The 26,986-nt window shown below is 39.5% G+C and overlaps 1 protein-coding gene across 2 annotated transcripts; it reads right to left on the bottom strand.

Moving 5' to 3' along the window:
• Positions 1-1,215: 1,215 nt before the first annotated feature.
• On the bottom strand, positions 1,216-23,145 carry tlcd4b (TLC domain containing 4b). Of its 2 annotated transcripts, none has more exons than XM_058049640.1 (7): positions 22,824-23,145; positions 16,922-17,074; positions 13,771-13,860; positions 9,745-9,803; positions 9,445-9,539; positions 9,268-9,341; positions 1,216-6,477 (listed from the first exon to the last, which is right to left on the bottom strand). In XM_058049640.1, exons 2-7 carry the CDS (start codon positions 17,065-17,067, stop codon positions 6,126-6,128), a joined length of 816 nt encoding a protein of 271 aa, XP_057905623.1. In that variant the 5' UTR covers positions 17,068-17,074; positions 22,824-23,145; the 3' UTR covers positions 1,216-6,125. The 2 variants fall into 2 exon arrangements, with proteins under 2 accessions (XP_057905623.1, XP_057905624.1); XM_058049641.1 differs by lacking the exon at positions 22,824-23,145 and adding an exon at positions 22,175-22,376.
• Positions 23,146-26,986: the final 3,841 nt, after the last annotated feature.

Below are 26,986 nucleotides of genomic sequence, written 5' to 3'. Positions count from 1 at the left end.
ATCTACAGCAAAAAAGCAATGAAATTCACATTACATGAGAGAATTGCACTGCTGTTTTTAAAGAGCTACAACATAAACACGAGCCAAAGATGTGCCATATGACAGTAGTGCTCTGCTGTTTGTGAGGATCGTTTGCCAAAGATATTTTTTTATGACAACTGTTTAAGATGCATCGTATACAACCTGACCTCTCTGCTGTTTTTGAGTATCTATGGTCAAAAATGCTAACCAAATACTTATGACAGGGACACTGTCATTTTTGAAGATCTACTACTAAAACAGTTTGCTGTTTTTGAGAATTTACAGCAAAAAACGCAATGAAAGACACATTACATGATAGAAGTGCACTGCTGTTTTTAAAAGCTACAACATAAACAGGAGCCAGAGATCCACTATATGACAGGAGCGCTCTGCTGTTTGTGAGGATCGACTGCAAAATCGTTTGCCAAAGATATTTTTTATGACAGCTGTTTAAGATGCATTGTATACAACCTGAACCTCTCTGCTGTTTTTGAGTATCTGCAGTAAAAAATGCTAACCAAATACTTATGACAGGGGCACTGTCATTTTTGAGGATCTACTACTAAAACAGTCTGCTGTTTTTGAGAATATACAGCAAAAAACGCAATGAAAGACACATTACATGATAGAAGTGCACTGCTGTTTTTTATGAGCTACAACATAAAGGGGAGCCAGAGATCCACTATATGACAGGAGCGCTCTGCTGTTTGTGAGGATCGACTGCAACATCGTTTGCCAAAGATATTTTTTATGACAGCTGTTTAAGATCCCCTATTCAAAGATCCTCTATACAACCTGACCTCTTTGCTGTTTGCTGCAAAATCGCTTGCCAAAGATGTTTTTTTTTACAACAGCTGTTTAAGATGCATTGCAAAAATGCAAGTCAAAGATCCTCTGTTCTGTTTTTGAGTATCTGCCAGTCAAAGCTCTGCTGTTTTTAAGGATCAACTAAAAAAACGTTAGTGAAAGCTACTTCATGTGATGGGAGTGCCCTGCTATTTTTAAAGCACCTTCTATATAGACTGGAATTCTCTGCAGTTTTTGAGGCCAAAGATCCTTCATACCACCTGCCACAAAATTCCCGAGTGTAGACATTGACTCACAGGCTGGTCTGATGGGTTGAATTTGGCTCACGGGCCGCTAGTTGAAGAGCACAAACACGTCACATTGAGCCACAATGACAGAAAACATCAGTTTCTCTTCGCCTTCAACTTTATTGAAGAACACTTTCAAGTAAATCTCAAGTTTTCATCTCATTGTAGATAACAATCAGTACATCCACGTCTTAAGAGAAATAACCCAAAAGCCTCGGTGCTGTGGTCTGGGTTGTTTCACACAGAAAATAAAAATCTACAAAAGAAACAAAACAAAAAAAAGATTGCATTGCATTAAAAAAAAATATACAGGAAACACAAGACACACCGGCAGTTCATTAAAAATGTTAAATTGATTTGATTATCAATTTGTCTACAACATTTCCAGTTATAATGCAATTAATTAGGTTTGTATACAAATGTCCTGATTGTGACTTTGTAATTCAAGCCATTGAATGCCATTGTGTACCCGGTTAACCATCTTCCAATTAAGTACCAAACTTTTAATGCTGCTTTTTTCCCAAATATACCTTAGAACGACCATCCGGGTGGGCGGACGTCCATGAGAAATAATGCCAGAGCAGATCTAGTGTATTCAATATAGTCCTCATAATCTCTCCGCCCCAAAGAAACAAAAGGCAAAGTGGTTTTCAAACCTGATAAACAGTTCACACTTCATTTCATTGCCTTACAACAATAGCAGCCAATTGATTTTTGAACAACCCCGACATATGGCATAAAGCACAATGTATACAGCTGTTTTAGATTAGAATTCCAAACAAAGAAGAAAAGAACCCTGACAAGAACATTTCACCAGTCCAGTCCTTTCATGATGACTTTGTGCAAGCGCCTTTTTTTTCCATTAATATACTTGTAGTCATTCTATTAGTTGTGTTCTATTCACAGCTTTGAGGCGGCTAAAAGCAGTGAGCCGTTAGCCTACCGTTTCATCATCTCTACGTTACAGACCTCAAAAAAAATAAATACATCTCCACTGGATGGATACTGTAATGCCGCTCATTAAACCGATGACAACATTCATGGAGACGTGGCCCTCTCCGTCCCCGAAGAGGCCAACAGAACAATCACATGACAGCCTCCCTGATCATCTTTGGATTATATTAATACTTGGCCGGATTAATCGTTGTGCAGGCAGATTATAAAAATATATATACACGGGGTATACACATGGAATACATAAATGACAATCATATCAGCGGATAGTCATTAGAAAGGTCATGCTTATCAAAACGTGAGTCCATGTTTCTGTAAAAAGGCACCGGATGTGTCAGCCTCTCCTCTGTGGTGACAGACAGAAATCCAGGAGGTCAAGAGTTATTGCTCCACAGGGAGTGTGCTTGTTTTTTTGTTTCTAAGTTTCCCACTAAAAACACCAACATTCCCCCACAAAAGGAAACATGCAGAGGGCAACCCGATCTTTTAAAGACTGGTCTATGTGCAGGGTCACCCCATGGCCTTCCATTGACTTCTAGTATCTCTTCCCGGTCCTTCCTGGTATGTGTGTGTTAGTTAGCCATCCAGTTAGAGCACCAGCGTAGCTACTGTCATGCATGCAGGGCGAGGAGAAGGAAGTATACAAGTACATGCGTTCGCTATGTTCACAGCAATAGGTGCAATTCTTGTATAGTTTACATGTACCTATACCGACATAGAAATATGTCAACAGCATCATTTCTACCTAGCGGTACGGCTCAGTTCGGTTCGGTATGCATTTCCTCTCAAAAGGGTACGATCAATTAATGTTTTATGAGATTTCGAACTAGTGCACCACTTTTCACGAGAGTTATGGTCCGTGACCACCGACAAAAGCTGCAAATTAATGCATGTGTCAATAAATTTTGACACACGGCTCGCTGCACCCTCTCCTGTTAGCTTCATGGGCTCTGATTTTGGATCAACATTTGTAATAACAGTGACTGTTATAGCGTCAATTCCGGTGAATAAGTCTATACTTGTCTCTTAAACTTTGAAACGGTGCGGCTAAATTCTGATTTAGTGGCATCTCCTTTACTTCAGAACCACTACTAATTGTTTAAATACTGTCACTGTCAGCTCTTTTTGTCAGGAGTCAATCACAATCGCCTTGTCAACCCATTGGACATGGCAGGCGTTCATTATATACAACAGTGTAACACTGTGTATAATCACAGTTTGATTCATGGTGCCATCTCTCAAACCACAATAAATTCATCACACAACAACTTAACACTCAAAAGGTGCATCTGACATTATACAAACATGAGTTTTCCCATAAGGCATTGCGTCTGATGCGATGCAGTCATTGGGGTTCTGCGATGACGTCAGTCTCCGTTTTGGTTTTGGGCTCTGGGTCCTCTGACATTATGGGAAAAAGTTGTTACTCGTATTGGTACCTGTTTGTATATATCCGAGGTATGTTCGAGTGTTGAATTGCTGTGTCATGACTTTAATGTTGTTTGTACACTGAGTAATGACCTACTGCAATTTCCAGTAGGTTGACAAGCTCATCAAATAAAGAGATGACTGGTCCTCATAGACAATAGAGTCAATATGAGGTAGGCACCTGCAACTTATACACTGGAATTGACTGTAATTGTTAAGTTAGATTCAACTTCAGAACCCTCCCCTTTTCTTGTCAATTGCCATTGTCCAATCCAGGTCTAATATGCTTGACACACCTATTAAATGTATTTAAAGTTACAAATATATAGGTACTCACCACGACTGAATTACAATGGAAGATGATTGATGAACAAGTGTAATCAGAGTCACGGTGTAGCCTTTAGCCTGGTTGTGAGGCTAGCACTACAGCAGGGGTGTCCAAAGTGTGACTATAGGGGTGTTACATGTCCAGAGGGCTTGTTTTTCATTGGCTTACAGCAAATTTAAAGAAAAAAACTCAATAAAATGAAATGTTGATATGATAACTATTCATAAAAGAAAGCTCTGACGTGAAATATATATAGGATATAATTTTTTTTTTGCCTTTTTGAAAAAAAAAAAATTAAAACATCAAAGTGGCCCCTCGCATCCTTTCATTTCCAGTGTGCGGCTCTTGATGGAAAACGTTTGGACACCCCAGCACTCGAGGCTAGCAGGCTAGATAAGGCGTTTTCTCCAAACCGTGGAAACTATGGTGCTTTGAATGACTGAAAAAAACTAACAAAAAATCCACAAATTTGCATGAATACTGATTGGAAACTGTGCGGGCATCTACTATATTATTTTATCCTCCGCTGTGGAAATGCAAGCCTGACCCGAAGCGTAGCAATCTGAAGCGTACCGCTTGGCGGAAAGGTGACTGATCATGTCCCCATGCTTTATAGAAGTACAGAAAATAAATACCAACATGCAGATTGCCACATTCAATAGTGATACATCGAAAATGAATGAGAAAACTTTTGAAAGACATCGTATTGCTTGGTGAAATTCTGCAACCAAATGGATGTTAAAGCAGGGCATCCGATACAATACTGACTGAAGACGGGGGAGACAAATGACCCTCATGTACTGGGCTCCACCTCGATTATGGTACTTTCTAAAGAGTTACTGACAGGAAAGTCACTTGTTTCGCTGCGCCTGTCGAAAGGGACGGGGGTGATGAAAAGCTCACACAAGCCGTGATATTATTTCAAACACTACATTCACAGTAGAGAGGGAAACATGTTTAAAAAAATAAATGTCATAAGATGTCATAAGGCGGGGGGTGGAGAGGGGAGGTAGAAGAAAACACAGTCAAACCTCGGTTTTTGTACAGCATTGAACGTAACAAACTAGTCCATTTACCCTGCACTGATTAGTTCGGCAAAAATCTGTGCATTTTTTATTGAATGCGACCGCTAAATAACACTCCATGGGGGACAAAAAAGTTGCGTGTGCCAGCACTTTGGTAAAGAAGATGAGAAACAATATTGAATTAACTCTAGCCAGACTGTATGGGAAGTCTGCATCAACATTGTCAATACAATGTATTTTTTGTTCATATTTTGGGGCAAATTAATTTGATTTACATTTACATGTCAATTTACCCTGTCTGTGCATTATTTATTGAATGCAAACACTAAATAACCCGCCATGGGGCCAAAAAAGATAATTATTCTCAATTATTGATGAATTAATTGGATTTCCTATGGGAAAAATTCCTTCAGTTTTTGACCAAACATTTGGAACTGATTAATAACAAAAACCGAGGTGCCACTGTAATAAAAAAACAAACAAACAAAAAAAAAAACAGCTTAAGGCTGGACAGTGAAGCCCAATCCAGTGAGGCAGATGACGTGATGGATGTATTGTGAGTAAACCATGGAACTCAGACAGGCTAGGGTTTTGACGTTATGCACAATTAGAGGATTCCAAATGGGGGGCAGGGGGCGGGGTCATGGCTGGTGATAAAGGCAAGGTGCCACAGCAGGAAATACTGTAGACGAGGCATTATGGTGTTCTTCCTTGTTAAGTGAGGACTTGTGAGTTTAAAGACAAGAGCCCTGTAGATTTGCAAACGTAGTGCGGGCCTCAAGTGCTACATCTCCTGCAGTTTGGGCGGAGTAGAAAAGGGGCCTGCAGAGTGGAAGGATTTAGCTGATAAAGTGTGGTCTTGTTCAACCTCGACTAGCCTATTGCTTTCCTGTCTTTCACAGGCACTTCAGAGGATTGGGCTTTGGTTGATGTGAGAGGAGACTGAAAGGTGGAGATGGAGATGAGGGGCTGCAAATGGTGAATGAATGCAAGTAGAGGGAAGTGGCAGGATGCAGGTTAAAAATGTCTGTGTCTGCAACAAAAAAGCAGAAGAATGCTAATCTGCCGGTGAAAAATCACTGAGGCTGCAAAGGCTGGTGCTTGATTGAGTCAAAAGGGCAGTCCGCAAGTGTCAGGGTTTGAACCTGAGGACTTACAGCCCGCTCCACTGGCTGACTTCAGGAAGATCCAGGGCTGAGGTTTAGGATTTGAACGATAGACACGGGGTCCCGGATGTGCAGCCTCCTTCCCCGGCTTGTGTTCCTCTCCTGTCTTTTAGTCCGTGTGGTTGTTGGCAAGCTTTTTCTTGTCCGCCCAGCTGGATGCCTCCACTCCTTCTTTCGCCTTGCGACCTTTCGTTCCAGTCAACACCTTGTAGCAGCCACGAGTGATCTTGTACATCCAGATAGTGTTTAAGATATCCAGCGCCACACAGGAAGTGATCCAGGCCACCTGGGCGCCCAAGCCCAGGCGTTCAAAGTCTGCAGTGCCGAATGTGGCAAATACGCTGGCCCAATAGGATGGCATGACAGCAATGCGCACCAGGAAGAAGACCACTGCCATAGCGACGCCGTTTATTACCACCATCCTGTGTGAGCGGGGGTACTTTAATGCTTCAAAGAACCACCTGGAGGGATAACAGTGGACAACATTACAGCTGTAAGTGCAATGAACAAAATAACTGTTTTGGTTATTGATGAAACTGCACCTTCCACTCCATTACCTTCACACAAAAAAAATCTCCTCCCATTTTGTGTGGAAGTGGTAATTTTTAAACTTCTTACTTTGTCCTTCTATGTCACTTTCACTTCAGAACCAATAAATTTCAGTTCAGAACCAATAAATTGGAGGATAACAAGTTAGCTCGTTAGCTTGCTGTACTTGCCGCTATAAGCGGCGGCCATCTCTTATGTCCCTGCAATGATCCCGTAGCTTGCGCATTAGTGTTGCACAATGTGGTGTAAACAAAGAATAACAGGAGTGTAAAGGTGACTATAGGGGTGTTATTTCATGTCCAGAGGGCTCTAATAATAATGGTAATAATTTATACTTTATGAAAAAATTCTGGAAAATACTACTTTGTGGGGGCGGCACGGCGGTCTGGTGGTTAGTGCGCAGACCTCACAGCTAGGAGACCAGGGTTCAATTCCCACCCTCGGTCATCTCTGTGTGGAGTTTGCATGTTCTCCCCGTGCATGCGTGGGTTTTCTCCGGGTACTCCGGTTTCCTCCCACATTCCAAAAACATGCTAGGTTAATTGGCCGCTCCAAATTGTCCATTGGTATGAATGTGAGTGTGAATGGTTGTTTGTCTATATGTGCCCTGTGATTGGCTGGCCACCAGTCCAGGGTGTACCCCGCCTCTCGCCCCAAGACAGCTGGGATAGGCTCCAGCACCCCCGCGACCCTCGTGAGGAAAAGCGGTAGAAAATGAATGAATGAATGAACTACTTTGTGGTCCAATTAACAGTGAACTAATTAACAGTGATAAATGAGGGACAACAATATGTGATAACACAGGTACAAATGTACCACATATATGTACTATTGTTAAAGAAATCCAAATATTTTTACATGTGTATGTATGTATATCTAACATAAAATTCGTACAGTCACTTTTATTGCAAATGTTCACCCATAATCAGAGAAGAACGTCAACGTCGAGCTAGCTGTGTCAAAAACAGCTATTTTTATGGGTATTATCAATTATTCATAAGCTAAAAGTGAGGATCACAGCACATTGTCTGCACACTAACATCAGATAGCGATACTGTCCCTGTCAGACACCCAAGTACGTGCTGCTGCACATTTAATAGCAAGTCTGACTTTGTAACAACTGATGTGTCAACTGCTCACCCATCCATTCATTGTGTTTTAACCACAGCCATCAAGACAACATCGGCTTGTTGTTACTTTGTTTTAATTAACAACTTGCTGACAAGCTTGAATAATAAACAATGTTTGGAGCGGACACCTCATGATAAAAGGTCTAATTTCACTGAACTGAATCTGTTCAAGTTAAAGTTACCTAATACTATTATCATTTACTAATATAGACAACAAAGAAAAGCACTGCATCAAATTAAAACCACAACATAAATATGATAATACTGTGGTTCGATGCCTGACAGCTACAACATGTTTTTACAGGATATGACACCGTCTTCAATGCCATTATGGAAGGTTCGGGAAGTTTACTTTCATTTTAACAGTGAAAAGACAAAACAATCAGCTTCTTCCTGCACACAAACACACAGGAGGTTTGTGTTTGTGGGAAAAAACTGCTGAATCATGAATGTGAGAGGATACAGTATACTTTTGTTTAAGTCAAAATTGTCATCCAGCAAGAAAAAGTCTGAATTTATTTTTATTAGAAGTAGATCATAAAATTATGATGCAAAGTTATGTATTATTTATATTATTATTTATAAATTAATTAGTTAATTATAAATTAATTTTTATTTATAATGAAAGAAAAATACTTTTTTATCGTAATATTTTGAGAAACAAACAAAACAACAAAGTTGTAACTTTTGGAAAATGATGTTGCAGAAAATGTTCTAATGTTATGAGAAAAAAGCCAAAATATTATGGGGGTAAAGTCATAATTAAGAATAATTAAGAAAAAATGTACAAGAAGAAAGATTAAACAGCAACAATGAAAATGTATTCCAATGACAAAGAAATCGAGAGGAAAAATATAATGTATTTTTAGTAGCTTTGAGTTGAAATATGAAAGAAAAAATGTTACATTTTTAAAAGTTGTAATATTCAGAGAAAAAAAAAACCCAAAACAAAATATAGTTGTATTCTAAAAAATTAAAAATGGTCAAAATATTACCAGAATAAAGTCATGACATTACAAGAATAAAAAAACTTAAATAAAAAAAAAAACGAAATAAGAAATAAGAAATAAGAGCAGAGACCAAAGTTCATGAGAACAATATGCTGTCAAATATTTTTTCTTTAACTATTTATCACTTCTTAGCATATTTACATGTAATGTTGACAAAATGTCTGTTAGGACACCCCTGACATTGTGAATATATTATGTCATCATCAATGTTATTGAAAAATACCGCAATTATATTTTCATTCATTCATTTTCTACCGCTTATCCTCTGTCAATCACAGGCCACATATAGACAAACAACCATTCACACTCACATTCATACCTATGGACAATTTGGAGTCGCCAATTAACCTAGCATGTTTTTGGAAGGAGGAGGAAGTCGGAGTACACGAAGAAAACCCACGCATGCACGGGGAGAACATGCAAACTCCACACAGAGATGCCCGAGGGTGGAATCAAACGTGTCTCCTAGCTGTGTGGCCTGCACGCTAACCACTCGTCAATGACTACCACTGATATTTCATAATGTGAATTGGGTGGGAAGAAAAAAATGGACGCTACTCACCTTTGGTTCACAAATGGCGTGGATAATTCTGAAATGAGACGGAAATTGGCAAAGTAGGGAAGGACGCCGCGTGTCTGAAACAACCCAAAAAAACACAAGTTATCACAAATATAAATCACTCATGTAAAGATGTATAAAAACAGTGGCACTATTTAACTGAATAAAAAGAAGCCCTACCAACACATATCCATATGCATAGAGCGCCGCCAAGTGGTGACAGACAAAAAAGCTGTCCCCCATAGTGCTCCAATTACATGCTAACAGCACAAGATCTGGAAAAAAAACAGATATCTATTAAAAGATTGACAAATATGAATAAATTTGCATACTTTTAGCTAACAAATATCATTATATACACAAGAGAGGGTCATCTAGATATCATGTCCAGGTTTACTAATAGATCAAGGGCATTGCAGTGTGAAGTGGCTGCCTGTCAATAATACAGACTGATGGTAAAATAGTTCAATAGCAGCTCACCATACAGCAGGTAGCCACACGTTATGGCTACATTCAATTTGACCATACTAGGGTCCCCCCTGTGGAATGGAAAAGAACAGGGTATTAAAAAAAAAAAAAAAAAAGTTGGTGCAATCAGTCATCAACTCATCACACTAATCATGAGTCTCATTCGAATTGAATTCATTCAAGAGTGATTGTCTGGTGCTGATGAACTTTGACAGCTATTGTGAAACAGATAACAAAACACAGTACTTAAAAACTTTTATATCGTATCTGCATCATCGACAGCCGTGACCTTATGAATCCTTGCAAATAGCATCCGTACAACGTAATGAGGCTTACATAAGACACCTGATCCTGACGGCGGTCACAGGTGTCGTATAGCGAAGGACTGTAACTGAACCCATATTCGCATGGACTTTAAAAAAAAAACACAATCACTCATAGTGGTCAGCGGCTCATGTTCTCCTGCAGATGACCCTCAATTCACATTCAATTTTATGCCATTGCCAAGAGAATTTTTGAATTATGCATGCACAGGTGAGTCTTCCTGCGCTGCCATTATTAATACTGTATAAAAAGAAATACAGGACAGATACGTAGGCAGAATAATGTTGTAGGACAATGTTACTTTTTAGTTCACTTTTTTTTCCCTTCATTGTACCACCCACGGCGCTGCGTCAAGGAAAAGGAAAGTGAAGTGAAATTCTGCTCAGAAACACTTGGTTGAAGTCATTGGGACTGTAATAAATAAATAAATAAATAAATCCATGAACATGTTCAAGGATTGCTCCTACGAAATAGACAGTGATACTCATTGAGACTTCTTCCTCTCAATTAAGGCTCTATCTCTCTCCTTTGCAACACCCCTTCTTATTACTCTTCCATTTATTTATGATTGAATTACTGTATTTACTATGTATTCTGTACATAGTGGGGATGACTTGGGTGTTAATTCAGGTTATGCTCTTGTAGATACATCAAAATAGAACCTAAATTGGTGAAATCCGGCACCGTTACTGCTTAGTATTTTGCTGTATGTTGTATGAGAAATGCCCTGTGATTGGTTGGCGACCAGTCCAGGGTGTACCCCGCCTCTCGCCCGAAGACAGCTAGGATAGGCTCCAGCACCCCCTGCTGAGGAATAAGCGGTAGAAAATTAATGAATGAATAAATATATGAGAAATAACATATATTATTATTATTATTATTAATTCTTATTATAATTTAACAAATTAATTAATTTCTATTATTAATTTACAGTAATCTATATTAAATAAAATAATAATAATAATAATAATAAACTGTACTTGTAATTGTGCCGGGTGGCACGGCGGTCTCGTGGTTAGCGCGCAGACCTCACAGCTAGGAGACCAGGGTTCAATTCCACCCTTGGGCATCTCTGTGTGGAGTTTGCATGTTCTCCCCGTGCATGCGTGGGTTGTCTGCGGGTACTCCGGTTTCCTCCCACATTCCAAAAACATGCTAGGTTAATTGGCGACTCCAAATTGTCCATAGGTATGAATGTGAGTGTGAATTGTTGTTTGTCTATATGTGCCCTGTGATTGGCTGGCAACCGGTCCAGGGTGGACCCCGCCTCTCGCCCGAAGACAGCTGGGATAGCCTCCAGCACCCTCTGCGACCCTCGTGAGGATAAGAGGTAGAAAATGAATGAATGAAGTGCGGCAAAGCATGCTGGGAAACCGGAATCACTCCCAGCAATGTTTTAATGCAGCTATATTTTTGAAATACTGAAATATATCAGCCTCACACAGTCTCTCCCTCCAGCAGCACTCAAGTAAGTTGAGTTTGAGACGGCGCTACAGAAATGCGGTGCAGCGATGGTGTACTCATCCACCGTCCTCCCTTTCTCTGACACTTTGAACCGACTCAGCATTGCTCGCTCTAAATTATTTAACTAATAAAAAAACAGCAATTCAAAAGACAGAGGGGGAACATGGCAGAGGTATCATGAATTTAAAGATGAACAAAAACACAATACGCAGTCATGTGACCTTACTTATAATTTCCATCTTTTAAAATCAACATCTTTTATTTATTTAACACCCAGAATTTCAAGTTAATGGATTATACTGCCAAGCTGTCGCCACTCAAGCAGCAGCAGGCAGAACAATGTTGCTGTTGTACCACCGTGGCTTTCAATGATGATGCAATGCAATTTGACTGGCTGAAGAATTATTGCTTTTACCGCTCCGGTGTTGCAAAGAAATTTCTTTTGAAATGCAGTTAGCGTTGGTGGAAATGCTGAGAAATTCGATCAAACAAGTGTCTCAACCTCAAGTCTGCTCGACTCAAACTGGAGAAGCAAATTAAAATAGTTTTGTAACTAAATCACCCCCTGAAAGAAATTAAATCATGAATTCCAGTTCAAGCAGATGCAGCTCGATTCCCTCTTCTTTTGTCCCCTTTCCTTCTTAGCCGAACCCCCGGTGCCCCACCATACACCCACTGCTTTTTCTTCCCTCTTTCACTTCAGTGCAATGCTGGCCGGGGCCAACGGCAGACAATAAGGGAGAAGGAGGTGCGCTGCATTAATTTGACAGAGAGAGGCGAGCATGGTGTTTGGGACACATGAGGAGAGGGTGCAGAAGATTGGTGCTATGAAAAGGAGCCTTGTTGGTGGGATTCTAGTCTAGCGTGCTGGGAGAAGAAGAGGTGGCAAAAGAGAGGAAGGGGAAGAGAGAAACCAGGCTTGGAGGAAGGAAGGAGCTTTTTAAGGGAGAAGTGAGAACACTCTTAAACATTTGAAGACCATAGAAAATACAGTCATAAAAAGATTAAACACAAACTCATACAATACCAAACATATATTTATGTCTTTTGCTTTTTTTTTTTGCACGAGAGGAAAAAAAAATAGGTGCAAGTGCACACAAAAAGATGTCACCGGCCACAAGGTGGCAGAAGTGCATTTAATAAGAGCTTGGCATGGATCTTTAGCAGGTAAAAACACACACAGCAAGGAGGAAATGAGAGCGTGTGGAGGAGTGTAGCATGCAAAAGCTTATGCATTGTAAGGAAATTTTAACACATGGACACATACGTGCACGTCCAGTTTAGTTTCATCCATTCATCCATTTTCGCCAACCAATCACAGGGCACATATAGACAAACAACCATTCACACTCACATTCATACCTATGGACAATTTGGAGTCGCCAATTAACCTAGCATGTTTTTGGGAGGAAACCGGAGTACCCGGAAAAAACCCATCCATGCCCGAGATGGGAATTGAACCCACTGGGCCACAGTGCAGTCCCAGTCTAGTTCCAAATGTAAAAACTGTAAATAGTTATATTCATAGTTATATTTGGAAAGAAATTGTTATTTTGATGTTAAACAACCCCTTTTGGTATTGTTTATGTTGTGGTTGTTTTGATATTTGAGCCGTCACAAAAGCAAACACTTGTGTCAAAGTGAAAGTGAAGCTTGAAATGTATCTTTTCACAAACAGCTGTCTTTCTCCCTTTTTTTTTGTTAGGAACTGATATATCCCTGAAACTTGCCTATGTTCTACTGCTGATTACTACAGAATGGAAAAATGTAGAAGCAAACTTGATTTTTCTGATGAAAGACGACAGTCTAATCTTTCTTTTGGTAGACTCCATGTTTCCATAACCATAGACCACAATAGTCTGTATTCTGAAAATCAGTCAATAGGTCACTGAAAGGGATGTCTTTTGAAAAATGGCTGGTATTGAATGATTTAAATAAAAAAGACGCGAGTTTACATAGGAGCAGATCCTTGCACATGTTCAAGGATATCATCCTTATCCTTGATGAGAGTTAATTGATGATAGATACACTAGGCATACACCCAATGTTGTTTCTACACTCTGAGCATTTTGCATTGTTTAGTTTCACATCCGTGGTGACGGCTTTCCTTTTCTTTGCCGCACTCCCATTAAAGGAGTCTCCCTTATACTTGACATGATGAAGGGCGGGAGGTTGGCAAAGGTGAATTAATGAGTAATGTCTCACATATCCCATCATGTGTTGTCATGACACTTATGTGTTTTCTCTTACCAGACAGGATTGGCGTTGACTACATCGTCAAACCACAGGATATACAAACAAAAGAATCCCACAACCAGAGCATGGACAGTCGACACCAACCTGAGACAAAACACATGTAAATGATTGCATTAGTAGCAACAAATGGGTTGACAAGTCACCAGTCAGTTTCAGAAACGTGTAGTCATGGACGGCGGCAGGCTGGATTGGGCTTGTCACTTAATTTAATTTCTTCGTTGAATAATTTGAGGCTTGCTGTTTCGACTAATCAAGTAATTGGTTTGGCCCGAGATGGACTAAATCAATATGACCCAAACACAGACAGTTAGTTGTTGTTTGGTCCATAACATACCAGAAAAGTCCATCATTGTTTTCCAAAGTCAAAGCTTGTGTGTGAATAATTGGTTTTGCCTAAAATACAAAGATACTGCTTTTCATGGACTAAGGACATTTCAGATGCTTAAGTCACAAAGCGATGAATAGAATCCCAAAATAGTTGTTGATTAACCAATTAATAATTGATTATTTGTTGCAGCTGTAGTCTCCAATGTACAAAAAAACAGAAAAAGTCATTTAATTTGTGGCTGGCCACTTTTTTGAAAATGAGAGTGACGTTAAAATAGAAAAAGTAGATTTATGCCACCTATTGTACGGAGACGCTACTACACAGTCAGTTCCATTGGAAATTGTTTACGAGCGAACAGGTCGGAAATTCTTTTTGTGGTGACCTAAATTTATATCAAATCTAGTCATCCCCAATTTCTTGGAAAAAATTTACAACAAATCAAATTATAATCAGGGATGTCCGATAATTATTGGCCCAATATCGCATAAAAATCAGTTATCGGTATAATTTTTTTTCCAGATACCGATATTTAAAAAACTGCTGTATACAACACATATATGTTCATTCCGCCATAGGAAATAAGTAATGTTACACATCGGTATTGGTATCGGCTGATATTGGTATCGGAATTTGAAAGTTGGACAACATCAACATACCAATTTTCAGCAAAAATGCCAATATCGAACATCCCCAATTCTAATAACCCTAATTAAAAACAGGGCCGCTTATGCATCAGGGAACCCATAAGACAATCAGAATGAGTCCTACTCTGCAAACAAGCAGCCTCTGATTAAAGCTAGTCTCATTCACAGACCAATGGGAGCTTTACAAGGTGGGAAGAAGAGTCAATATACTGTCTGGGATTGCTATGCAACATGACTTTCATTGACAAATAAGGACATCTGGTTGTAAAAATGAGGGTGGACACGTATTATGAAAATTCAAGGTGACTGAACAAAAAGCGTAACCGTCTATTAACTTTGGGCATGCTCGTTACACATGCATGTCTTTCTTTGAACATGTTGCCTTCCTCCTTCCACTTAAGTAATGGTTACATAACAAACAAAGTTGAAAGCTGGCTGATTATGCAATGGCTGGCCACTATGCAGTCACCCACCAGTGCATGCCCTTTAAGTTGTTGTGGACTATACGAGAAAGAACCCCATGCTTTTTAAATTTTAACTGGGAGGAATCTAATAATGTGGAGTCAGTGTAGCGTGTTATGCAACTATAACCTGCAGGTTTGCCCCCCCACTGAACTTCAACCTCTCTGTTTGCTGTGTTTGGATCACAGCTATGTTTACGTGGAATGACGATGCTTTGACACATGAGGGTGTATCTCCGACAGAGCTGCTGCTTCATCAAAAACACTCTTATTTGCTTACATGGTCACTTCTGTCAGGAAGTTGTAGTACGAATCCATCCAAGTACTTTAGTTTTATGCTAAGTACTAAAGTAAGTACTAAATCCAGTGAAATTCAGCTGAATCAAAGGGTTTGGGTCTTTTGTCCTAATGCAAAGTAAAAATGGTCACTGAAAGGCTCCATTCAGTGTGGAGAGTACATTGCACCATGCTATGGTGCAAGTTGCTAGTGTGCACTCAAGCGGGGTTGGACCACATGCAGTGGTTGCCACCATGAAAAACTGGTGGGAAGAATGACTAACTGTATTTTCCGGACTATAAATTGCACTTCATTCTTATGGTCCTATGACTTATAGTAAGGGAAATACTGTATTTATAGTAATTTAATATACACTGCCTTGAAGTTGTTGATAGTTTGCCGACACCTCGTCAAGGCAATTATTCATTTAGTTGAGCTTGTGATGCAATTGGACACACAAATTCATTATACAGAGCATACCAGACACGTTTTTGTTATGGAATACTTCCTAAAAGGCTTCTGACTTAGAGACTATGTGTCTGTAAGTAATGTGCAATTACAATTATATGATCGCTGTGTGGACTGACAAATGCTGCTCTTTAATGAGGACTATAATTATGCCGAGCTTGGACATTGTAGCCACTGTGTCAGCCACTGATTGACTAAATGTATATGTTTAGTCTATTTTAATTGATTTGTAAATATAAAAAGTAATTTTTGGTGTTTTATATGGCTGAAAAACCTTCTACCAGGCATTGAATGGGAATGCATGGCTAGGATCCGGACTGGAGTTGCACTTAAGTCGCCACACAGAAAGCCTTAAGACTCGAGCTGACCATTACTATCGCACAGCAACCACCATACTCCTTAAAAAAATAAACAGACAAAACATCCAGCATCTATTGTGCCATTTGTGGTCACATTGGACTACAAAAGGTTTGTCAAAATTAAAAGGAGTTCCTAAATGCAACGTCTGTGAAAGAAAGATAACCGTCTCTGTGTTGACCGCATCAAACTTTATCAGGCATCTGAAAACACCCAGATACGTCAGTTGTGAAAGTTAATGTTTGTTTCGATAGTTAGCATCTTATCTCAGTATAACAGCTTGGTTAATTTGATTAGCTCTGGTCTTGTGTTGTAAAGAGATATGCCACAGTTGAGCTTGGTTTGGTTGTCAATTGTGAGCTAGTGCCAATTTATTATTAATGTTGGTTTTTAAGTATCTTTGTTCAAATTCATTGGAACATCAGCATGTTCTAAAACTCTTTTTGTTGTGAACTTTACGTTGGACTTTTTAGGCTGTTATTGATTCTTTTTGTATATGCATTTTCACTGACTGCAAATAAAGCAAATAAATGTGCTCATTACAAGCACAGGAGACTTGACTTGGACTTGCAGAAAAATGACTTGCGAACAACCGGTTCCTGTGACTCACCTGGAGTTCCACTCTGTGTGCTTGGTGGGAGGCAGCAATCCATAACTTGGCGCGATGGCGGAAGAGAGTAAAGGACTGGCCACCGAAAACAGTAGCTGGAAACCAACAAAGCTTCCAGCTACCACGGTCAACTCTCTCATCTCCATCCCTCACCTAATGACGACAGAAGAGAGGGTCAACAGAGGACGGTGGTGCTTCCTAAAGACAGTAACCACTAGATTTATTCTGGCTTTAAGGAACAGATGAATGAGACAAAGTGAATACAAATACGAGGACCCACAACATACTGGAAGTGCCTGACAAGCAGAGTGCTTTGCTGTGGTGGAAGACGAGCAGCATAACAAACACTGAGGAAAAATCAGTATGGCAGAGACAGAAATATTATTAATGTATACAGCAGAATGTGGGAGAAAAAATATTCCAAATACATAGTATCTCACAAAAGTGAGTACACCACTCACATTTTACTAAACAGTGTGGAAAACAACTATTTGATGTGTTGAGCTTGCAAGCTTACCCCGCTCCAAAGACATGGAAAGTCCATAATTTTTATGGTAGGCTTATTTTAGAGCTGCAGCAATCAATCGATGAACGAAATATTAATCAATTAGCCACATAGTGGAGAGAAAAGACAAAGTAAGAAGCCCAAAATGTACCACTTCCACACAGAATGGGAGGAGGATCTGTTTATCACTCTATGATGTTAGCCATGCAGGGTGAAGGTGATGTAATATAACGTCACGTCTCACCCATGTAACATTACAGACGCCTAGTGATCAGAATACTACACATAACTTTCATTTTTTAGGCCATAGTTGACCACAAATCAGCGATCAATAATTATTACATTTTTGAAAAAACACAACAGAGTGAGAGAGCAAAATTCGAACCGTGATGTAGCGAAGGACGACAGTTAATGTAATTGATTAATCTTTTTTTAGTTAAATGTGTAAATCTTGTTTTTAATATTTTAATATCTATTACTATTTTATTTCTTATTTGATGTTTTAGTTTTGGATTAAATTCAATTTGTACCTTTATTGTATTTTATTTTTACTTTTTACTAGTATGTGCAGCACTTTGGAAACTGTTTATAAAATGTGCTATATAAATAACGTGGATTGGATTGGATAAATATCCTCTAATTTCAGCTACTCGAGTTTCGAGTTTCCTTAGTCATCCATGAGTTTGACTTTGGCAAACAGTGATCAACATTTTTGCCTCTTTGCTGATATGTTGCGGACCAAACACGTAAACACAATGTGAACAAAAAACAATTCAAATAAAAGTCCTAAATGACTATTTATTCCCTTACTAACCAGCAAGAATGTTGACCCCTACATACAGTAATGTGCCCCAGAAGCTCACAAATTAGCCATTTCCCCTCAGAGAAAGACAGCACTGTTGGTGAGATAATTCTAAAATGGAGGAAATGCAAGATAACACTCAATTGCCATTGTTCTTGCTCTGGAGCTCCATACAAGATACAGTGTTTACCATACAGTCATTTGTTCATGACGACCTGCCACAATGAAATTTGGCCTGCCACAGATGTTATTTTTTTAATTTTATTTCATAGGTATTTCACCGTCTGCTCAAATTGAATGAACTGCAGTCGCAATCTTGGCCAATAAATCGCGTCATACTGCAGAGCAGATTGTTCTTTGATTTGCAAGAATCAATCTCCAACTAGCTTGACGGAGAGGCGCTCATCTAGCAGGCCGACAGTCGCACTAATGGTACAAACGGCAATCTCAGAGGTTACATTGTAATATACAGTCCAACATGTACTGTATAAAATTTGTATAATGTGAGCTGATATTCTGTGGCAGTCTGGGCCTAACGTTTTAGACACTCCACACACTCCTGCACACAATGTACTTTTCCCTGTCACGTCAACAGTATACAACAGCTCAGACTGTAATCTAATCTGTTTTCCAACTTGTTTATGTTCGTGAAGCCTCATGCAGTCACTCTTTCTAAGACCCCTGATGTTATAAGGTCAAGCTGGTTGGTCTCTTTCAGTAAAAAAACATTATCGGGGGGCTCATAATTCCTCATGACTAAAGTTTTCACCTCGGAACAAAGTTTAGAAATGCCATAACTAACAGCCAAGTCTTCTGTCCTTTATCAGCAATTACAAAATACGTTGACCCATGTGTGCCTGGACTCTGACCGGCTAAATTCTGAATCAACCAGCGACTTTATGTAAGCTATTTAAAACGGCTCAACTATGATTAGAGTTGTGAAAGGCATAGAGTTTGTGTGGTAAATCATATAAAGTATGCAAACAATGCAACAGATTTCTTTTAAAGCCATGATATAGACTCTACAAGGACAACAAATGATACAGTACACATGGAAAGATGGTGTGATGTGAAATGGAAATATATTTTGTTTGTGAATGAGTTATGAGTTGCAGCAGTATGGAAATAGCAATGTAATGGCTTATGAATCTAAATACATATGAATAGTAATATCTACATCATATCTGTGCACATATTCAACCTTCAACACCAACAAGCCACAACACAAGAGTACTAATGCATATTGCATACCTCTGTGTCATCAGCAAAAATCAATAAGTGAACGTCTGTGTGCATAGTATTGATGTTTTGTTCAACATCTGCAAGGTACTCTACTTGAGGCTGAAGTCCTCCTTATGAAAAATGTGCTCTTAAAAGGTCTGGCGCACCGTAAACAAACCGGGTGCATTCAATCCAACTCCATCACATTGATACCCGCACCGACTTTGATGTACTGCCCAGACATTTGTCCACCCATTGCAATGTAGAGTACATGTAAACCAGACAGTAAATAAACACAAATACACTTCTGTGGTGTGCTTCATTCTTCTGATACACAATGACGCGCTCAAAAGAGCTTTCTTGTGGCATTGTGATGACAGTGGTGGGCCAGCGCAGCATTCCCTGCTGGCCTTAAACATTAGCAGAAGCACTGACCTACATTTACAACTCAAATTCTAGTATTTGTTGCATGAAATTGTAGGAATTTATTCCCAAGTCTGTTATCTTCATTTCAAAGCATGTCTCTTGGCTGCACTGCTTCCAGTAGTGTATTTGGATGTTGGATTTTTTTTTTTTTTTTTTTTTTGTCGCATCAGATTGCAGATTGGCCTCACATGGCCTGCTAGCAGTCACCTTTACAGTCATATTACCCAACATAGTATTCATTCATTCATTCATTTTCTACCGGTTATCCTCACGAGGGTCACAGGGGTGCTGGAGCCTATCCCAGCTGTCTTCAGGCAAGAGGCGGGGTACACCCTGGACTGGTGGCCAGCCAATCACAGGGCACATATAGACAAACAACCATTCACACTGGTCTCATTCATCCATCCATTTTCTACGCCGCTTATCCTCACAAGGGTCGCCGGCATGCTGGAGCCTATCCCATCCGTCTTCGGGCGACAGGCGGGGTACACCCTGGACTGGTTGCCAGCCAATCACAGGGCCAAACGTTCAGAAAATAAGGAGCCAACACTTTGTGTCAGAAAGAAAGACACAGCTGAATAGGTGCAGATTCTAGAAGATCTACAACAGTTTATGTGTGGGTTATGGTGTGTAACTGGCGTCCACAAATCAATACAAAGGGCAGAAAATATCCATACATTTTCTACCGCTTATCCTCATTAGGGTCAAGAGGCGGGTTACACCCTGGACTGGTTGCCAGCCAATCACAGGGCACATATAGACAAACAACCATTCACACTCACATTCATACCTGTGGACAATTTGGAGTCGCCAATTAACCGAGCATGTTTTTGGGATGTGGGAGGAAACCGGAGTACCCGGAGAAAACCCACGCATGCACGGGGAGAACATGCAAACTCCACACAGAGATGGCCAAGGGTGGAATTGAATTCGGATCTCCTAGCTGTGTGGCCTGCACAGTAACCACTCTACCGCCGTGCAGCCCAACATAGATATTATAATAATAATAACAATAATAATAATAGAAAATAAACCATTGAAGACATAAATAAAACTTGTGCTTGTGTGTGTTTACACTAAATGTGTTCCGGATAGGTGGAGTACAGGAAGTGAGAGGAACTGTGGCCCATGTCATTAGTATGTTATTATTACTTTGCCTGTTTTGAGATCATTCAAATCTGGCATTTGTATGTTTAAAACATACATTAAAGTAAACATTAATAATATTACTGACACCTAGTCTCTTTCTCTTGAGTGATTAATGAAAAGTATTTATCTATCGGTCTGCCTGACCAGTGAAGACTACTACATATCACAATTTCAATATGTAATGCTTTATACGTATTTTCATTCATTTCATCATAATTATGCCTGAAAATATTTAGGCAAAAATGCATAACATTTACTTAAATGTGCATACTTTTATTTACTAAAAGGCTATATTCAACCACAAAACAGCATGAATTATTCAATTATTTTCTTAAAAACACAAGAGTGAAGCCACAAAATTTGAGATGCAATGTGGCGAGGTCTGTAATAAAGAAAAGTAAATAACAAAAAAAGTCAAATCATTAATATGATCATTCCTCCCCCGAGCTGATGAATGACAGCTAATGAGCCTCGCCAGCCAGGACTAGTTAGCTCCACTATATTTTTTTAGTACTATCATTGTAACAAGTGAATATTATTATAAATGTAATGCACAAATAAAGACATCCTCCAAAGTTTAGTAAACAAAACAGTACAGTAATGAGACTCTATATGACAAACTGCAGTCTGACAGCACACAGGAGACATCCCGCAAATGCTGATTAATTCATGTTACCCCATTTGCCATCATTTTTCTCTCTTTTCCTGTCTGCATTTGTCTTTGTCCTGTAGCCTAATAGTTTCGCCACCAGGCAGCACATGACACTTCAGGCATGTGGCCTGCATGAAGCTCTATATTTACACTTAAATGCATCTACGTCATGGATGCATACTGTTAAATAAACAAGTCTGCCGTGAAACAAAGCACGGGAAGGAATCATTCGAGGAAAGGGAACATTAATAAACACAAGAATGACACTCCAGTGCTGCAATGTAGGCTACATATTTGGCTCGGATGCACCACCGTGCTTGCCAATGCACCATTCCCTAGAAAAGTAGCATGTTCTACAAAACAGCAGAGGCATGACTGAAGGCTCCAAGGATCCGCACCACCCCCAAGAGCTTCTTATTGTCTCGCAGCGGTGCACATTCCGGAGCCACGATGATCGTATAGCTGCATGTGTGTGAATAATTCATGGCCATTCTTCACCTGGCAAGCTGCTTCTCACAGCCCCGTGGGAGGAAGCAACACGGACGCTCCTCACTGCGGATGACAGCCCGGATAGGAGATCCACTCCCCGGTCCGCATTTGACCTTGTTGTACGGGTTTTATCCTGCTGCTGTCAGCAAATCGCCACCCGTGACATATCGACTAAACATAAATAATATCGGATCAATTCCCCCACCGTCCATCACCACAACCCCCCCACGCCGCTCTATCTAACGCATTGCTACACCACACCACCCTCACAAACGCAGTCCGGTTTTTAAAACATATTTCTATTGGATAACTCTGCGTGCTTTGCAGCTGATGAAAGCGCAATAGAAGACATTGCAGACACCGTGGCAATGGCGAGATCACGCAGACAGCGGTTATATTAGCCATATTAATCACAGCGTCAAACCCTGCCAAGATAGGCGTGGAACGCGTTCTAACAAGAACATTTTCAAAGGATAAACTTGTTTTTACTTGGAAAGCTATGTGCGTGAATGCGTGCTCCTGTTGTTGCTGTGCAGCCGCTGGCTAGCCAGCAGATGCGCGTTAAGATGTAAAGAAAGATGAGACTTAAAATAGCACTTAAGCGTCGGCGCGCTTTGTATTTGATGTGGTGCAAGGAGTAAAACGAGCTGCAGTTTACCTGTTATCCGTCGCATAAGTGTGAGCAGGTCGGACAGGCTCTCGTTGAGCAGCCGTCTTCTCCACTTTCTTACAACTTGACGGCAGCTAGCAAGTCGGCTAAACTACAAGCTCTCCCAGTGCGACCCCGTCAATGAGGAGGAGGGGGGGAAAGGGGAGAGAAAAGAAAGCCTCCTGTGCCACGTAAACAAGTCCGAGTAACCATTACAACTTGGTGCTAACGACTTTTCTTTCAAAGCTCCCCCGTCGCCGCCATGTGTTGCCGATAACGAGATCGACGCAAAAGTTTAAACTCGCTTTTATTTTGTTGACAGTCAGCACTCGGGACCGACTCGTCACGTCATGAAAGTATCCGCCCCCTTCGCCGTGCACACGCCCCCGGTAGAGGCCACGCCCACACAGGAATAAAGACCCTTTCAAAGCAAATACATTTACTACATTCAGTGGCGTCATTCGGGCTATTTTAGGGGGTCTGAATCCTCTTTAAAATATTGATAAGCCCCGTCGATGTTGTTTTATTTTAAAATATATTTTTAAACACAGCTACGCCCACAAATCAAATCCAAAGTGGCCAGAATGAGTTTAAATAAATAACCGTATAACCTGCCATTTCCCTTCACGTCATAGTATAAGGTAGAGAAAGCCTTTTCAAAGTAGTTCTCTAATCCATTCCACTTGTTTTTATAGCAGACGCTCACATCACTGAAAATCCAGCCCACGTTTTCTTATGACTGAATTGCTTCATTCAAATAAATACAAAACAAAACACAACCTGAACAACCTGAAAGGCCAAAGGAGAAAAACATGATGCACACACAAGTCTCTAGCACAGTAGATCTCTGCTATGTTACCTACCTTCCAGTAGGAAGGTAGGTAACCTACCAGTCATTCCTCCACTCTGCAGGGGGCAATAGTGAGGTGTTAGCATCACAATGAAGCAGCAGTAGAACAAGATGCCTCGTGACAAATATGGGGCTATCAACTCTAAAATAAAAAAATCAACTCTGAAAATTTGGCCTTTAACAGTGCCTGAATTACAAAATATGCATTTATCAAATATGCAGTGAGGAACGTCAAATGCGATGTGAATTAGGTCACTTAAGTCTCCACTGAAGGTCCAAGTAATAAATATAGAGCCCACTACTGCCGTAAACAGTATAAACATGCTGTTAAATAACATCTTATCAAAGCATCTTCCTGCTGGAAAATGTTAGTGAATTTATCTTGTGAAACAGCACCCTCTGCTGGATTCAAAGCTGTAACACTTTTTTTCTATGCAGATAAGCGCAGTCAAATCACTTTCAATTTAAATTACCATAAAAACAAAAATCTTTTCAAATAAGAACAGAGAAAAAAAACCCTAAGCCACTTGGTCTTCATGTATGTTATAATTAGCTACTGTGAGCCATAAATTCTGGCTTTCCAAAGATTAAAATATTCAGCTGTTGTAATAGATCAAGTAGTGTTCAAGTCTATATACTGGGGTGGACAGTGAGATATTTAGAAATGACACATAAATGATTTCATATCTTTAATTAGACTTCACTGTACAAGAAGATTCATTAGCAGTGAACCTTTAACAGTGGTGTTATGGTGCTTATTTTAATTGGTTTATTATTGATATACAGCAAGGGTGTCCAAAGTGTGGCCCCAGGGCCAATTTGTTGGCGCTGCACATTCTACAACCAAGAATTAATTTTACAAGAATAAATAAAAAATATTAAGAACAAATGTTGCATTTTAACAGGAATAACATCATAATACTATTTTAGTAGAATAAAGTCGCATTTTCTTATGAGAAACAAACAAAACGGAATAAAGTTGGGTTGGGAAAAAAGTTATAATATTATAGGAATAATAATAGAATAATAAATAATTGAATAATATTCCTATAATATTATATGAATATAATAGGAAAATTCTATAATGGAAAAATTATAGGAATCTCAAAATATTATGGCATGAAGTCATAATACTACCAGCAGAAATTGACAAGTTAAAAAAAATGTCCATCCATCCATTTTCTACCACTTATCCTCATGAGGGTCGCGGGTATGCTGGAGCCTATCTCAGCTGTCTTCGGCCGAGAGGCGGGGTACGCACTGGACTGGTCACCAGCCAATCACAGGGAAAATAAACTCATATTAACGAAATATAATGTAATTTTAGTAGCATAGATTTTAAATCTACCAAAAAATGTATATGTTCATTCATTAATTTTCTACCACTCATCTTCTCGAGGGTCACGGGAGGTGCTGGAGCCTACCCCAGCTGTCTTCGGCCGAGAGGTGGGGTACATCCTAGACTGGTCGCCAGCCAGTCACAGGGCAACTAAACTCATAATAAGGAAAAATAATAAATTTTTAGTAGCATACATTTGAAATCTACCCAAAAAATTATAGATATATTTTTTCACAAGTCATAATATTATGAAAAACAAATAAAACAAGATAAAATTGTCCATCCATTTTCTTTGCCGCTTATCCTCATTGGGGCTGTGGGTATGCTGGAGCCTAGATAAAGTTGTCATTTTTGGAAACTTAGGGAGGGAAAAATGTTAATATTATGGCAATAAAGTCAAAATATTATGAGAATAAAGTCATAATATTATAAGAAAAAAAATGTAAAAAAAAAAAAGAAAAAAAAACACGGGAAAAAAAGATCCAAGACCAAAGTTCATACCAATAATATGCTTTTTCATCGATATCAAGCATCATGTCTTTATTTTCTTTATTGCAAAGATAACCATTGTTTTTATTACTTGAAAATCCTTTGTGACCAATGCCTGTCTGAGTTTCCTGTCTGGACATTATTTTGACACCTTCACCTTCTTGCTGCCTTCACTTCTGTCTCCATTGAACATGAGGAGTGAGCCTCTTCCACTGCAGAGGTGATTGGTTCCTGTTCTCCTGGTCCTGGCCCGGTCTGTCTATCTATTGATTTTACTATACCGCCCTCATAATATTATTCTAAAAGTTCAGCGTCTTTTCAAATAAAACCGGCCTTCAAATTCTAAGGTAAAACATTTCCAATTAAAAGTGGCATTTGTATACTGTCAAAATAAATGCTTATCCCCTTCACATCCTTCACACTCCACATGCTTTGGAATGCAACAGCAAGAGTGGCGGGGGATCCTCTTTGTTGCAACACCCATTCAATTTCCGTTGCTATGTTGAGGTTGAGTGTTTTTGAAGAAACACAGTTTAGTCAAGTTTATCTGGTTCTGCCGCTTACGAGCTGTGAAAGTCTCCCACTCAAAGTCGAGTCATGAACGCCCAAGGCCTCTCGCTTTGTGTATGTAGTGGATTTTCACACAGAAGATCAACACACTAATTGAAAATAAAAATCCAGTCATTTTCTACTGCTTATCCTGTTAAGGGTTATGAGTGAGCTGGAGCCTATCCCAGTTGACTTTGGGTTGAGGTACAACAGTCAATCACAGGATTCATATTGACAACAATTATGCTCAGATTCAAAACTATGAGCAGTATAGTGTCTCAAATGAACCTAACTCCTGTATGAATGTTTTTGGAGTGTGGGAGGGAACCCAAGTACCAGGAGTAAACCCACACAAGCAAGGCATGGAAGTCAGTATTCCTATGCCTAAATTAAGCATTTTCAAGCATAGAAATGGTTATTCATTCATTCATTCATTCATTCATTTTCTATCGCTTTTCCTCACAAGGGTCGTGGGGGTGCTGGAGCCTATCCCAGCAGTCCTCGGGCATCATCACAGGTCATAGAAATGGTTGTATGAAATAAAATACAAATACAGTAAATATACATTTAAATGGTGAATGTAGTATTCTACATTAATCACTAGATTTGATCGCTGGAACAACAGCCTTTTATTGCAGGTTTACAAGTGTAAAGGTGACTATAGGGTTGTTATTACATATCTGGAGGGCTCTAATAAGATTAAAAAACATATTTTGAAGATCGTAAACAGCTTTTTTTATGCCATTACTACAAAAATATTACATTTACAAAGAAGGAATATTACTCAATGGAGTATATTGCGATATAAGTAGCGATAAACTGTACTAACACTGGATCCTCACATTTGAAGCCCCCCAAATTGCTGATGATTGAAATGATTTTGGTAAAAATATTTACAGTAAATCAGTAATAATTTATTTTATGATAATTTAATAATAGCAATAA

The sequence above is a fragment of the Doryrhamphus excisus genome, chromosome 15, assembly GCF_030265055.1.
Source record: "Doryrhamphus excisus isolate RoL2022-K1 chromosome 15, RoL_Dexc_1.0, whole genome shotgun sequence".
Classification (NCBI taxonomy): domain Eukaryota; kingdom Metazoa; phylum Chordata; class Actinopteri; order Syngnathiformes; family Syngnathidae; genus Doryrhamphus; species Doryrhamphus excisus.
This window is presented reverse-complemented; position numbering and strand designations above follow the sequence as displayed.